The 15,091-nt window shown below is 41.9% G+C and overlaps 1 protein-coding gene across 1 annotated transcript in view; it reads left to right on the top strand.

Annotated features, from left to right (window-relative positions):
- LOC150064928 (glutamate receptor ionotropic, delta-1-like) overlaps positions 1-15,091 on the top strand; it is a 143,707-nt gene that overhangs the window by 107,524 nt on the left and 21,092 nt on the right. Inside the window, exon 3 of the mRNA XM_090329547.1 lies at positions 14,384-14,550. Coding sequence (XP_090185673.1) covers positions 14,384-14,550 — 167 coding nt within the window. The remainder of the gene's footprint in view (positions 1-14,383; positions 14,551-15,091) is intronic.

Raw genomic sequence — 15,091 nt, 5'->3', positions numbered from 1 at the left:
GTCTCTAACAAGGCACTGGATCATAAATTGTAACATATCAATTGTGAGTCCAGAGAAGTTGAATGAGACCGTGACTAAAGGTCACAGTCCTTCATAGATGAGAAGTGATACACATACAAACCCACCCTCAAATATGTGTTTCTATGGTGATTTATGACATGGTTATTTTTCCATTTATGAATTCATTGATTTATCAACACATTTTCTAAGACTGAGCTCAATATGTAAAAGTACACCTGACATTTTTAGTCCCAAACAGCATTAGAAGTGGTGTGATCACTGTCAAAGAGAGCACACAGGCTCACTTATGTCATGCATTCTCATTTCCTTCCATTAATTTTACTGTCTTCTTTCCTTTCCTTGGGTCCTTTGTCTGTGTGTAGACTATCCGGCCATCCATTTAATCTTACAGATTTTCATGAGAGACACTGAGGATGCATCTGAAGTGGCCAGTGTTTCTAATGTCCAGTTGTACTTCATCAGCGCTGTTTGTGGGTGAGGAAACTGATGTCCAAGGGAGACAAGTTACTTCCTGAGAATCAGGCTCGAGTCAGAATTAGGTCCAGCATTTGATCTCAGGACTCCAGGGGAATGCTTAGAATGATGCCTCAGCTTCTGTCTGCCAATTGCATGAGCCTTGGTCACTAGAGCCTGTATGGTCTCCTCCTTCGGCTCACCTTTGTGCACTGTGGTGTATGTTGCTTGAAGCATGGTCCTAATTTTGTCATCCAAACTGGCTGAGGGCTGTTCCCTTCAATCTGGATGGAAGGATATACTCCTCCAAGCCTTCCTGGGACCTAAATGTTTAAAGAGTAGGAAGTGCAAAAGTAGTTGGAAGTGCCATCCTGTCTGTCCTCAGTATGAATGAACAGAACTGCTAGAAATGCATGCCAAGAACTGCAAGGGGGATAAGGAGACAGTAGAGAGGGGAAATGATGTCCTAGTAGGGGCTTCCTTAGTCTCTCTGAAGCTCCTTACCTTACAATCAACTGACTTGGTCCCTGAATAACTCCTTGCTGCTTAATTCTGTTGGACGGTGATTGGTTTGGGATAATAGAGTCCAAAGATCAAAGAAAGCCCCCCTGAGCCTCCCTTATTAAAGTATTTGGCTTTGGATTTTGAGCATTGCCAAGCAAATCTCATTCGGAATTCTTCAATTACTTTCATTTGCGATTTTTATAATTTGGTAAGGTAAGCTCTGGAATCAAACCAATATCCATGCCATCATGCTAACTTTGATTATTTCAGACTCATCACTGGAGGGAGTGGGAGGATGTTGATTTTCTTAAATCTGATTTTATATTTCGGATTTCTTCTGCCCTGTAATTTGGCTTTGTACCCAGGCCTGAAATACTTTACCTTAGCACTGGCTGTAATAAGGACAGATTCCATTCTATTTGTTCCATTGAATATTATTGGCTTGAATTTTATGATTTAAGATTTTACATTTTGAAGGGAATTGTTTTGTTATTTGATTACACTAACATCAAGAAGTGAGGGCTGATGAAAACAATTTTAATTTATTGCATATTCCAATTTGTTGGCCACATTTGCTTAGCTTATTGTTCTTTCCATTTTGTTGGCAAAATGTTTATCCAAAACCCAGAAGATTTTAAGGGAGAAATCACAATAACATTTCTTAAAGAAATAGGTATGTATGACATTATGAGAATGCACTCAATCTCCACACAGAGGGTGCTCTATGATATTTTCACTTTGCAAATAAGGAATGTGAAACTCAAAATAATTGAGCCCCTTGCCCACAGATTACTTAACTCTACCCTCCTGGTGTCGGATTGCCAACATCATCATGCCACCATTAAGACTAGAAAATGTAACTAAGTAGGTGTAGATTTTTCCAATTCCAGGGGGATACTATTGAAATAGTATTTAGAGTTAATCTGAACCCTGTAATTTAAATTTAAGAGTGATGTGTATGTGTTTGTGTGTGTGTGTGTGTGTGTGTGTGTGTGTGTGTGTTAGAGAAAGAGAGAGAGAGAGCAGAGAGAGAGAGGAGAAGTCAATAAAGTTAAAAAAAAGGCAAACGGTAGGATCAGTAAGAGCTCTGAAAAGCTCTCCTTATGAAGGTCTCCTCCCCAAAAAGAGCAGAAATGGTTGTCCTGGTAACAGACATCTTCAGAAGTAGAATTTTGTTGTTTCTAATATCTGAAGGGTTTCCACGTGGACCAGGACTTGAACTTCAGCCATACTGCCCATGAATCCAACCTCAGTTCATCACAAGGGAATACGGTAAGATTTTCTAGAAGGGGAAGAGATGTGGAATCCGTAAGCTGTGCAGTGGGGTCTTCATTAGGGTGGCACCAGATTTGAATTGGTGACCCACCAAGATTCTCTAAGGATTCCACCACTTGACAAAGCTGTAAGTCAGGTAGAGCTCGAGCTTGTTCATCCGTACAAGATGGGAGTTTTTTCTTTAATCTTCTAGATCAGGATGATGAGACCTCTTTTGCAGCTCATCAATGTGCCTGCCCTAAGGCACAACCTTTGCCTCTCAAGGTTGATGCTTCAGGAATGATATAAAGGAATATGAATGCACAAGTAAAATGAGAGAATGCCACTCTTCAACCTAAACTCCCAGGGTGGCCTCCCAGTCTATTAAGGCATAGTTTATGATAGCAGTTGTGATCACATGACATCGACCGCTTCTCTTTCCTTCCGGAATCAAGGGCTGCCTGGAGTTAGCTAAAGAAATATGAAGAGTAGGTTGTGTGAGAGTCCATTGCATATATCTTGAATTGTAAAATTCCATAGTGTGTACCACATTCTGGATCCAGTTATCTGTTGTTGAGCATCTGGCTATTCCCCATAAGTTGGCTGTTATGAGCAATGCAGCAATAAACATGGGTGTGTAGGTACTTTGGTTGTAGCCTATCATGCATATTTTAGGTAAATGTTCAAGAGTTCAAGTGTTGAGTGGTTTTGTTTTGTTTGTTTTTAAGTAATGTCCATACTGATTTCCACAATACTTGCACTAAGTTCCTTTCCCAAGAATAACGTACAGGGTTCTTTTGCTCCTACATCTTTGTCAGCATTTGTTGCTAGTCATATTTTTAATTATGGCCATTCTAACTGAAGTGAAGTAGAATCAGCATGAAAGTTCCTGGATCAAACCTTTCAAAAAATAAACATTTTAATGGAATGAAAATCAGGGAACTGAAATAAGTCTGAGTATGGGAGTCAGAGGGACACAGGCGAATGATTGAAAAAATTGAAGTGTATAAATATAGTCAGAATACTCAGTGTATCTCTGTGTTCAAGGAAGAGGCAGGTGAAACAGAGAGAATGACGGAAATAGGCATTCTGACCAAAAAACACTAGACATAGATATGGGTGTGTTAAATGGCAAATCTCTTCTATGAGCATTTGATGTTTAGAAATTTTAAAAGTCTTAAATTTTCTTCACATGGCAAAACCACTGTGGCAGCTGGATATAATTTCATATGTTTTTCTTGACCCTTGACTTGACAAAGTCAAGTGCTTAGTTTAAAGTCTGCAGTGTGGCCAAATAAGTTACGGGATTTGAGTCACTGAGAACTGGATTAGTTCCTCTATCTTGCTTTTGCCAGCTACAAAATCATAGGCAGGTTAATTAATTCTTGAAAAAAGAAGAATAATATGATTGGTTCTTCCAGAACAATGAAGACTGGCAGTGATAGGAAGGGATTGGCAGAGAGTACATGTTAGCCACTCTTCAAAATGTGGGGCCTGCAGTCCCTGGGTGCTTGTGAGATACGCATATTCTTGGGTTCTAATTCAGGACTATCAGATCAGAAGCTGGAATGGGGAAAGTTAGCAATCTATGTTTGAATGAGTCCCCACCCCTTTCTTCCATTTGCTAGGATCTGTTTGATCTGACGGCACTGACACTTAGAATGGTTGCTGCATTTGTATTTGATTTTACTTTTGAAGTTTAGAAAGTGACTCTGAGCTAGTGGTCAGCCCAGCCTCTTCTGTTTCCTGTGTGGATCAGCCTCTAGGTGGGATACAGAGAAGAGAAGGATGGCAGGTGAGCTGGAGGGAAGAGAAGGTCCCTGTCTTCGCTGACCTAGGTTACTCATTTTTCTAGCTCCAACAGTATGTTAAACAGCAGACTGGATTATTAGACAGGATGCGCAGAGGAGGAGCTTAGATTCTTCTCTATGTATATGTATATGCTTGAGGCACAATATCCACATGGCCTTATGATGTGTTTGACTACAAGAAAGCCCATTCGCTATACTTGCTGATTTTTTTTTTGCCAGTCCTGGGCTTGAGCTCAGGGCCTGAGCACTGTCCTTGGAGTTTCTCAAGGCTAGAGCTCTACCACTTGAGCCTCAGCACCACTTCTGGCTTTTTTTTTCTATGTATGTGGTACCGAGGAATCGAACCTGGGTCTTCATGCATGCTAGGCAAGCACTTTAACCACTAGGCCAAACTCCCGGCCTACTTGCTGATTTTTGTATTCATTTCCCTTCGTGGTTCCATTTATATCTAGGCAAACTCATTTACTGTTTCTCTTCAATCATTCTTAATTTTTCCCACAAAATACTCAGATGGGATTGTTGTCCATCATTGTCTCTGGATAATTAAAAATTTTTGACAAATCCTTGAAAAATCAATGTGCCCCTTTGCTCTGTTGAGAAGCTTGTAGATGGCTCCAATTTTGCTGATGGTGTACAATTTCACATTTAGAGAAAGTAGTCATTGTTTCTCCGAAGTTTTCCTTTCCTTTCCTTTCCTTTCCTTTCCTACCCTTTTCTGTTCTTTTCCCCCTCCTTTGTATCACATCAATTCCCTGTCCAGTGGAGTTAAGATGAAACTTTTCCAGTAGGAAAATTCTTGGTTTACTAAATAAGGCTACTTCTCTCCAGAGAACCAAAGGCTCCAAACAGAACAGGGCTATAGTGCCTTCATGGGTGAAATGTTAAAGACAGACATCATTAGTACAAACTTGGGAAAAACATTATCAGAGCATAACCAATGGCTTAGGGGTTCTAGGTGGCTCTTGAGGGCTACTGAAGTAGAATTTTTCACATGATAGTGGAAAATACCACTCACTTAAGGACAGCTGGGGAAATTTAAGCTCTGCCAATGACTAAATTTTCTGGCTAAGGAAAGTATTTATTATTTTTTATTACTTTTTTCAGTGGTAGTCCCGGGCCTTGAATTCAAGGCCTGGTCACAGTTCCTTAGCTTTTTGTTAGTTTGTTTGCTCAAGGCTGGTGCTCTACCACTTGAGCCACTGTTCCAGTTGTAGCTTTTTGTTGGATACTTGGAAATAAGAGTCTCACAGACTTTCCTGCCTAGGCTGACTTCAAACCACCATCCTCAGCTCTCAGCCTTCTGATCAAGAATTACAGCAGGCATCAGCACCTGGTGACCACAGTTATTTCTAAATCTCAACTTCCTTTGTATGGGAAGTGGACAGTGTGGAACATGAAAGTTTACCCAGGAAACTTAGAAGATACTCATTGAGACAGCATGGAGGTACAGTAACTTGATCAAGGAAAATATCTGGTGTGACTTCCCTTGAAAGTGTGTGTTCGGCACTCTTGCTATACTCCATAATTTTCCCTCAGAGCCAATGCTCCGTGTACAAATCCATAATGCTCTCTGCGCTTGACCTCGCTTTTATGCAATGGGCCTGGTATGCAGCCTGAAAACCGACACTTCTTCCACATCGATGCTGCTGCTGCTGCCTCTCCAAGGGACACACTTTGGGACCCACGAGTCTTTCCCACAGACGTGGAGGAGGTTAAATCTGGAGAAGATCCTTAAGGACCATCTGGGCTTCTCTTACATTTTTTTTTTATAAATTGATAACAAGTCAGTAATTAAGCCAAGAGTGTAACCCAATCTAACCATCTTTCTAATCTGCCAGGCTGATGATGGAGGACAATTTCAAGTGTCATTTATCTCAAGGCAATTGCGTTTTAATCAGGATCCCAACTTTATGCCATGCTGCTGGTGATTTGATTACCGCAATGCTGAAGCCATGTGCTAACACTCGTTTGAGTTCTTGTAATGCGGCAGGCACTTTTGATGCCGTCTCTTTCTCTTGGAGGAGTAGGAGGGCGGGAGTGTATTTGTTCCCTCTAGGAACTCAACTCTGAGGGCTCATGAGGACTGCTCGTACTCCTTTGGGACTAGAGTCAATGACTCTAGAAAGTGAAAGGGGAGAAAAGAGATCAACACATGCGCAGTAGAAGGCCAAAAGTTAAGATACAAAATTACTCACCATTCTTTACCATCTTGTGCCCCTCCTGATAGATTATATAACCCCAGGACATTGGAGTGCCAGGATGGGGCAGGCTATCATTGGCAGAATTCTTAGAACTTAGGGCCATTTTCCTACTATAAACTTAGTAGAAAGTACCTTCCTTCTGCAAGGACCTCCCTGGTGGCACCAGGGCCAACCTGTAATCCAGCCTCATGCCTACAGTATGACTGAGCCCACTAAGGACGTCCTCTGGCTTAGCCAATCTTCAGTTATGACACCACACTGTCCAGCTTCACCTTGTTCACTGTGGCTTGAAAGTCAGAGCCCAGTGGACTTGGCACCCCATAGAGGCTTCAGAAGAGTAGCTTGTATGGTGATGGTGGCGAGTCCAGCTTTGATATCCCTCCCTCTCACTGTGCCTGTTCTATTCTGCCTCCTTTGGCTGCTCCAGGGCCTACTCCAAATGGAAAGTCATCTTGAAGGTATCCTTCAGTCCCCAGATGCCTTTCATCGTCCTGGCATTTTGGATAATGTCTTCCCATTGGAGATAGCTCCAAATCTCCAGTGGAACCTTCCTGAACCTTGTGTTGATACCTTAGGGTTCCTTTCCCAGGGAGTGTTATGCTCTTGATATGTGGCATGTAGGCCCTACACATATGCCCATAAGCATACACATATCCACACCTATGAATACACAATTGACATCCATACACATAATCATTTGGCTCATATACACATGTGCACTCACGCAACCATACACACTCAAGTGGTTCACACACATAGATACCCACACACAGTCATGCATGCATGCATGCACACCTACACACAGATGTCAACCTGCATGTTCACTTAGACATGTATCAACATGTATACATTACCCCACACTCACAATTCTTACAATAGACATTGATACACATGCTGCCACATATTCTCACATGCATACACACACAGGTATACACTTATCCTCACAGATGTCCACTTCTGTTCACACACACACACTCCCCGCATTGACACACCTGCATTCCACCATTTCCATGTGCTCCCCTAGAGTTCTGCACACCCATGCACATGGCGTATGAAAGTGGAGGAATGACTGGCAGTCAGGTCAAGGGGGTGGAAAGGCATCACAGTGGATAGGTTGATCTGCATCCAGCTGGAGACTTCTGCAGCTGGAGGCACAGCAGGGGTTGAACCCCCCACCGTGTGGGGTTCTGGCACGGAGCTGTGCACTGGAATTTCACATTATGGTATTTCTTGCAGGAAGCTATTCTCATTGCCTGAGAATGCAGATCTGCTGGAGAGCTGGGTGTGGTCATGTGGCCTTCCTGCTGCCCACCTCTCTTCTCATTATACAGTGCTCAAGGGAGAAGGCTGATTCTCTACAATTACCCTCTTAGACATCTGCAAGCATAGAAGAAAGGCGTGCTGTACTGCAGAAGCCTTGGGCACCACAGAGGTTGTAAAAAGCCAACCAAACTCATCCATTTCACTCACCAAAGTTGATCATTTGCTACTTGATTTTTGATTCTTGTGTTTATTTTTTAATGAACATGGTCCTTTGACACAAAATTGAAAAAAGAGCTAGTATTACCAAATATCACAGGCTTTTTCTCATTAAATGGTGTAAATATTAGCATTCATTTCACAAAACCTTCAGTATGTCAAATGTATGTAATGTATATGTGATCTTCAGCTGAACTCTGCCCATTTGCTACCCAGTGGAACACAGGCCTGGATGTGTTAAATCACTCACACTGTTGACAAACAATGCAGCTGAGATTTGGATCCATATAGTTAGACTCCAGCAACTTAGACTGACTTATGCCCAGAGCTGTCTTCCATTTATCAGAGACATTTTCCTCAGCAACAAATATGCTGAAAACACCATTTTAGTGAAAAGAAAATAGTCCCTCATTTAAGGCTACCATTTACCTACTCAATTCTCACTAGTTGGACATTGAGATTATTTCCAATTTCCTACTAGTTTAGCAAGTGCTGTTCTGGGAAAAAAATCTTCACACACATATCTTTTTAGAAATGGAACAATTCTATAAGATAAATCCCACAGGGGTAGAGTTGCTATATAGGTCGATTTTTTAAAAAGAAGCATTTGATTCTCCTCACCAAACTGCCATTCCAGCAATATGCCAACCAACTGTCTTACTAGCAAGCTGTAAAATTGGCCTTTTCTCTGCAGAAGGTCTGGGGTTTTACTGCTGCATTCTGTGATTTGGCATAGTGCACAATACAGGTATCAGTGTAGCCAGGGTTCAGGCTGTGTCTGGCAACATGTTGCCATTGTATGAAGATGATTATAGGAGTTAAGACTTGAGAGCATGGAAGGCTGAGCTCTGTTTTGTTGGAGTGAATGAAAGGTATAAAAGAAGACAATAAATGTGCCGCCTAGATGGTTAATGCATCAGGTGTGTAAAGAATCCTTGGAGAAGGTACACAACCATATCCCCTCTTCTCCCACACTGTCATCTTAATGGATGACACTGGTGGGAAAATAAGCATTGCCATTCAGTGTGGTGTAGCAGAATCTCCTGGGAAACTGTCCAAGAACAAAGATACCCCAGAAACCCCTTTTTTCTTAGTACCCTCCTCACATCCCAGCAGAATGGAGAGTAAGTACAGGCCTCTTTGCCATCAGATGAAGCCCTGAGGATGACCTAGAAATCCTGCTCAAAAGCTGAGCTTGTTTATAATGAATCACTCCCATTCTCCCAGTCTCAGTTTCTTCATCTATTAAAGAGGATAACTGTACTTGAGAAAAAGATGTCTGGTTTCTGGAGACTCTGCCACCAGGGGATGCTTCACACCCACTCAGGACCTGGCATTATACATGCCTAGCTAACATGCACACTTTGTGATAGCAGCATTGGCACTGGGGTTGGCTGCATTACATTTCTCATCTGGGGAGACCAAACAGTTAGGATGGATTAGAAATGAGTGTGTCGGGGTTCGTTGTTTTAAAGGGTATTATCTCTGGAAGTGTGTGTTCCAAACCAGCTCTGGGAAGGATGGAAGCAGTGGGAGAAATGAAAGACTGTGCAATCTCTTTTTATAACCAGAGAGAAGCACTGGAGAGCCAATGAGTCCATCCAGTGTCATAGGTCACCTGTGGCTGTGGCGTCCAACCTTCCTGCAGCAATGTAGTCCACTCATAACCTGCCAAGCATGGGGCCTCTTGTGGTGTCTATGTGTTTCAGTTTGCAGGCATCCGCTGTGCAGGTGGACATCATAGGTTTGGATTCCATTTGCTGCAATGTTTGCTGGGAGATCAGCCAGGGGTAGTCCATCTCCCTGCTGCTATCCTGGCACCCAGGCGATGAAAACCCAGATGCCCTTGACTGTCTCTAATGCCAGAGATATTCTTTCATTCTCCCTTACCTTCTCACATCTACTTTTTAAAAAAAATTCTTGTACCAACTGTTTTTGGTTTGCTGATTCATTATTTTTATTTTTGGGAAATGGGTTGGGAGAAGAAAGAAGCTAACTATTTAGAAGCAGGCCAAAGAATATCAGGGAGATTTTCTCAAGTGTTTTAGGGTCAAGGATAGAATTTCCTTTATTTATTTATTCATGTACTTATAGTTCAATATTTATTTGTAGTTTATTTATATATTTATTGCCAGTACTAGGACTTTAACTCAGAGTCTGGACACTATATCTACTCTACCACTTGAGCCACATCTCCATTTTAACCTCTTTGATAGTTAATTGGAGATAAAAGTCTCATTGACTTTTCTGCTCTGGCTGAGTTAGAACCATGATCTGTAAAGCTCAGCCTACTGAGTAGTTAGAATTACAGGCGTGAACTCCTGTAATTACAGGCTTATTCATATAGTTTTAATGCAGTCTTTATAATGAGACTATGTTGCACAAGATCTCATTCTACTCTTTAAATTTTTTTATCCCATTCTACTCTTGATCATAATTTCATAGATTATTTCCTGAACATTGACCATTTAAACGATTCCCCCTTTACTTTAGAGTCAACACTAGATTTGTAATATTTCAAATATTTGCTGTCTTTTAGATACTTTGTGTTATTTTTTTAAGTTAAGTTTCAATTTGCCAGTCTGAAAACTATAGTAACTTCCTGGGTTCACATTATGTTTTGCTTCATTAATTTTTTCACAGGATTGTATGTGATGGTTATTACCTCTAAGAATAATCTCATTTATTTTCTTACAAATTTTCCCTCACTAGATATTAATTAGAATACACTATAGGGCAGGGTGTTTGGCTTAGTGGTAGAGTGCTTACCCAGCATGCACTAAGACCCACCCCCCCACCCTGCCGAATTCGATTCCGCAGTACCACATACATAGAAAAAAAAGCCGGAAGTGGTGCTGAGGCTCAAGTGGTAGAGCTCAAGCCTTGAGAAAGCCCAAGGACAGTGCTCAGGCCCTGAGCTTAAGCCCAGAACTGGCAAAAAAATAATACACTATAAGCAGGGCACTGGTAGCTCATGTCTGTAATCCTAGCTATCCAGGAGGCTGAGATCTGAAAACTGTGGTTTTAAACAAGATAGGCAGAAAAGTCTATGAGACTCTTATCCCCAATGAAACCACAGAAACCTGAAAGTAAAGCTGTGGGCCTAGTGACAAGAGAAGTAGGCATGAGCAAAAAACTCAGAAACTGAGTTCAAGCCCTAAGACTGGCTGAAAATAAATGAGAGGACAAGTTTGTGATAGGTAGGACAGGAAATATAGTAATTCTTGGCTCTCAAGGCAGAGCCTTGGTACTTTAGTTGTCTTAAGACCAACCAGCAAAATAATAAGATTTCAGAATTGTTAACATCCATAAAAAATTGATTCAGATTCTCCAGTTATCAAATTTGTCATAGTGTTTTTTTTTAATGTAGAAAGGTCTGAAGCTCATTCTACAAGGAAACATGGAATGAATCCATATACAGACAATACACCTGTGGTGGGTGTAGGTGTTTGACTTGGAAAAGCTGGCTCTGAGATGTTTCTGATGACACAGCCTGAGCTAGCAAGGCTTTTGTCTCACACAGAAAGACCAGGAGATATTTGCAAGGTCCAGAATATTCTTCTGGAAATTGATCTTTGTGAACTCCCCTGAAAAAAAAATTTGAGTGTTACACACTGCTAATTGCAGGACTGAGAGGTGGAGTTATTCTAGAGATTTTGAGGCTGTTGAGGAAATTAAGAAGGGATATTTGCAATCCTAATTCCTCAAAGCCAGCCCAAGCAGGAAAATTCATAAGACCTTTATTTCCAATTAACTTTCAGTTGTTCGAAGTAAAGCTTTTGTTCAAGTTGTAGAGTGTTAACCTTGAGGAAAAGAGTAAAAACAAAAGTAGCTCAAAGATAGTGCCCAGGCCCTGAATTCAAGCCCCAGGACAGGAAAAAGAGAAAAGAGAAATAAAAAAAATGTTAGTGATAAAGATGGAGCTATAATCTGCTTCATTTTACTACTGTTGGTGCCTTTTTCATTGTTGATTTGGCCCTATGACAAAACATGGCAAATATCTCTAAGTCGTCCTATTTTGGCACTGTTGAGTAGATCAGAAACTTAGCCACAAGAAAACACAAGAAAGACCCCCATTTGTGTGCCAGTGGCTCCTGCCTATAGTCCTAGCTACACAAGAGGCTGAGATCTGAGGATCATAGTTTGAAGCCAGTCTGGGCAGGAAAGTCCATGAGACTCTTATCTCCAGTTAATCACCGGAAAACTGGAAGTAGTGCTGTGACTTAAAGTGGTAGAACACTAGCATTGAGTGAAAAACTTAGGGACAGCATCTAGGCTTTGAGTTCAAGCCGCAGGCCAGGCAAAAACAGAACCCAAACCAAAACAGCAAAATGAGACTCCTACTTTCTCCTCCCTTTCGGAACTGCCTCCCGGTTGAGCAGGGAGTAAAAGTTGGTACATAGTATAGCTTTTCAATATTTCACAGCTGTGTCCATAAATATAGATGTAGTGGTCTTCCTAAACTGTGTTCACTGTCTGAGCCCTTTCAGTAACCACACATGCATGTAGAATGCAGTTGTCCCATTATAGTGACACTGGTACGCTTTGCTCTGAATCTGCTTCCACTTGACTTAACCCAGCTTATTTCTTTTCCTTCTTGGAACCTCACTTGAAAGGTAAAGTGAAGCTGATCTTAATTCTTCCCTCAACATGACATGCCCTTTTGAAATCGTACAAATAACAGTGTCTGATTGTCATGTTGAATTGGGGGTATGAAAGTAAAATGTTCCCAGGTCTGGCTGAAGCCAAATATTAGGTCATAAGTCAACAGTTTTGCTGAGAAACATGGTTACTAAGAAGTTGAAAATGTATATCTTTTCATGAGAAAACTTGTTTGCCAGTAGGAAAGAAAGTCCAAAGACTGTTATCTTCCTACATGGAGGAAGAGAGATGTGTATAATTTGGCAACCTAGGTTAAAGTCCTTTTGGATGTTTGAAATTGGCTTGGTTGAGGAATGAGGGTTTGGTGTGATATTTGAAGTGTTCCCTGATGTGAAAGTTAGTGGGTGACATGGGTGTGTGTTGTTTCCGACAAGGTAGTAGGCAAAATTGTGAGAAACACTAGGAGCAGGTCATTGCCTCTGTAGATCATATTCTGTCCACAAATCCTTCTGATGGATGGAATCTGACAAGAAAAGGAGATATCTTGGATTATATGCATTTATGGTACTAAAAGAAATAAACTCTCACGGAGTGTAATTGCACATACCTGTAATCCCAGCACTCAGGAAGCTGAGGAAGGAGGAGTTGAGAATTATATGGAACCCTGAGCTTTCATATAATTAACTTTAATAAGAGAGAGAGCGAGAGTGAGAGCAGGTGAGAGAGAGAGAGAGAGAGAGAGAGAGAGAGAGAGAGAGAGAGAGAGAGAGAGAGAGAGAGAGAGAGAGAGAGAGAGGAGAGGTAGGTAAACAGGCAGAAAGAAAGACAGACAAAGACAGAGAGAGACGGAGAGAGAAAGTATATTCTGGGCTTTCCCAGAGGCAGAAACTTGTGATTTTAGGGATTCCCTATTGAGGAAGCTGAGTCTATGGCTTGAATATCAAGCGAGACTCTGTTTCAATTTCCCAACCCCAAAGCAGGAAATAAGAAAGAAGTAAAACCCTGAGCTTTGTATTAGCAGCTATAGTGCTCTTTGAGGAATCTTAGAGGTCATGAAGAGTCTACTGAATAAAAGCAGGGGCTAGGGACAAGACCATTGACAGTTTCAAGGAGGATATACAAAGCACTGGTACAAAGGAAAAACAAGGGGAAAAGAAAATAAAATCAAGAGTCATTTGCATCACTTTCAAAAAAAGTAAAGCAATTCTCCTCTCTGGGTGTTTTCCAACTTAAGTTAAAGTTATAATTATGGCTCAATATAGAAATGATTTCCCATTGTGGATGAGTGTGGAAAGTAGTAGAATGTGGTAGTATGCAGTAGTAGTAGAATGTGGTAGTCAGGTGTGGCTGAGTACCCAAAACAGTGCACTGGATGGGAATATTGATACATGAGTCTGTGTGTCCCCCAACGTCATTCCATGTGTACTGTACATATGCATCAACACATATCCCTTGTGTGTGTGTGTGTGTGTGTGTGTGTGTGTGTGTATGTGTGTGTGTGTGTGTGTGTGTGTGTGTGTGTGTGTGCATGCTCATCCTCACAAATGAGCAGTGAAAGGCAGAGCCTGACCTGCTGGCAGCTAAACAATTAGGGCCTTGTTACCAGTGGATTCATCTCCAACTTCTGGACAACTACATGTACTTGACATTTAGTCGTGGCTACTTACTGCGCTGAACACAAAGCCATCATCTCCTGTGCTCACAGCCATCTCCTAGTGCTTTCCACTGTCTCCATTGCTCACAAGTAGCAGCATTTAAATTCCAAGTAGAAATATAAAGAGAATAATATTTACCTCTGCCACTAAGGCCTATGTTTTTCAGGGTGGGTCTTTCCCATCATTGGCAAGTTATCACATTCCCTGTACATCTCTGACCTGAAGAATCTTAATTTACGTTCTGGATTCTTATCTGAGAGGCCAAAAATAGTGGGAGAGTTTTCTGGTGAGCAAGAGAACCTTATAGAGAAATTCCACATGTCCACCATTGAGGTGTCTCACTAGGTAAGACGTCACGGTTGATGGCCCACAATCTGACTTAGTGGTGATTTGTGTCTTCCAGGCAAAGAAAGGCAACTATGCCTTTTTGTGGGACGTGGCCGTGGTGGAATATGCAGCCCTGACGGATGACGACTGCTCGGTAACCGTCATCAGCAACAGCATCAGCAGCAAGGGCTATGGCATCGCCCTGCAGCCTGGCAGCCCCTACAGGGACCTCTTCTCCCAGAGGTAGGCTCTCCTGGCCAGCCATCCCGGCAACATCAGGACTTAGGCAGCTTTCTACCAATACAACTTCCACCCCAGCTCCATCTTGGCTCTCTCTGTCAGTGCTGCGATGAAAATTGTAAGGGCATGGTCTCTGCTCATGACAGTTCCTGGTACATGTAGCATGGCACTGTGAGTCATGAGTGCCAGCCTAGGGCATGAGCAAACTGGCAATAATATTCTCCAGAGACTAGAGGAAGTAGTAGAAGGGGAAGAGAGGCTAGATCCAGGAGGACTTCCCAGAGGTGGTGACACCAAGCCCTGTAGGAGTTAGGCTGACAAATAAATAATGAATATCAAATAATGGCTGGGAAGGCCCTAATGATAAGACTTAATGATAAATGTATTGTCAAAGCCAGATGCCAGTGGCTTGCATCTGTAATTCTACCTACTCAGGAGGCTAAGATTTGAGGATCAAGGTTAGATGCCAGGCTGGGCAGAATCTCCAATTAACCACAAAAATGTCAGAAATGGAAGCATAGCCCAAGTGTTAGAGACTCAACCT

This window comes from Megascapheus bottae, chromosome 3 (genome assembly GCF_031878675.1).
Source record: "Megascapheus bottae isolate mThoBot1 chromosome 3, mThoBot2.hap1, whole genome shotgun sequence".
NCBI classification, from domain to species: Eukaryota; Metazoa; Chordata; class Mammalia; order Rodentia; family Geomyidae; genus Megascapheus; species Megascapheus bottae.
This window is presented reverse-complemented; position numbering and strand designations above follow the sequence as displayed.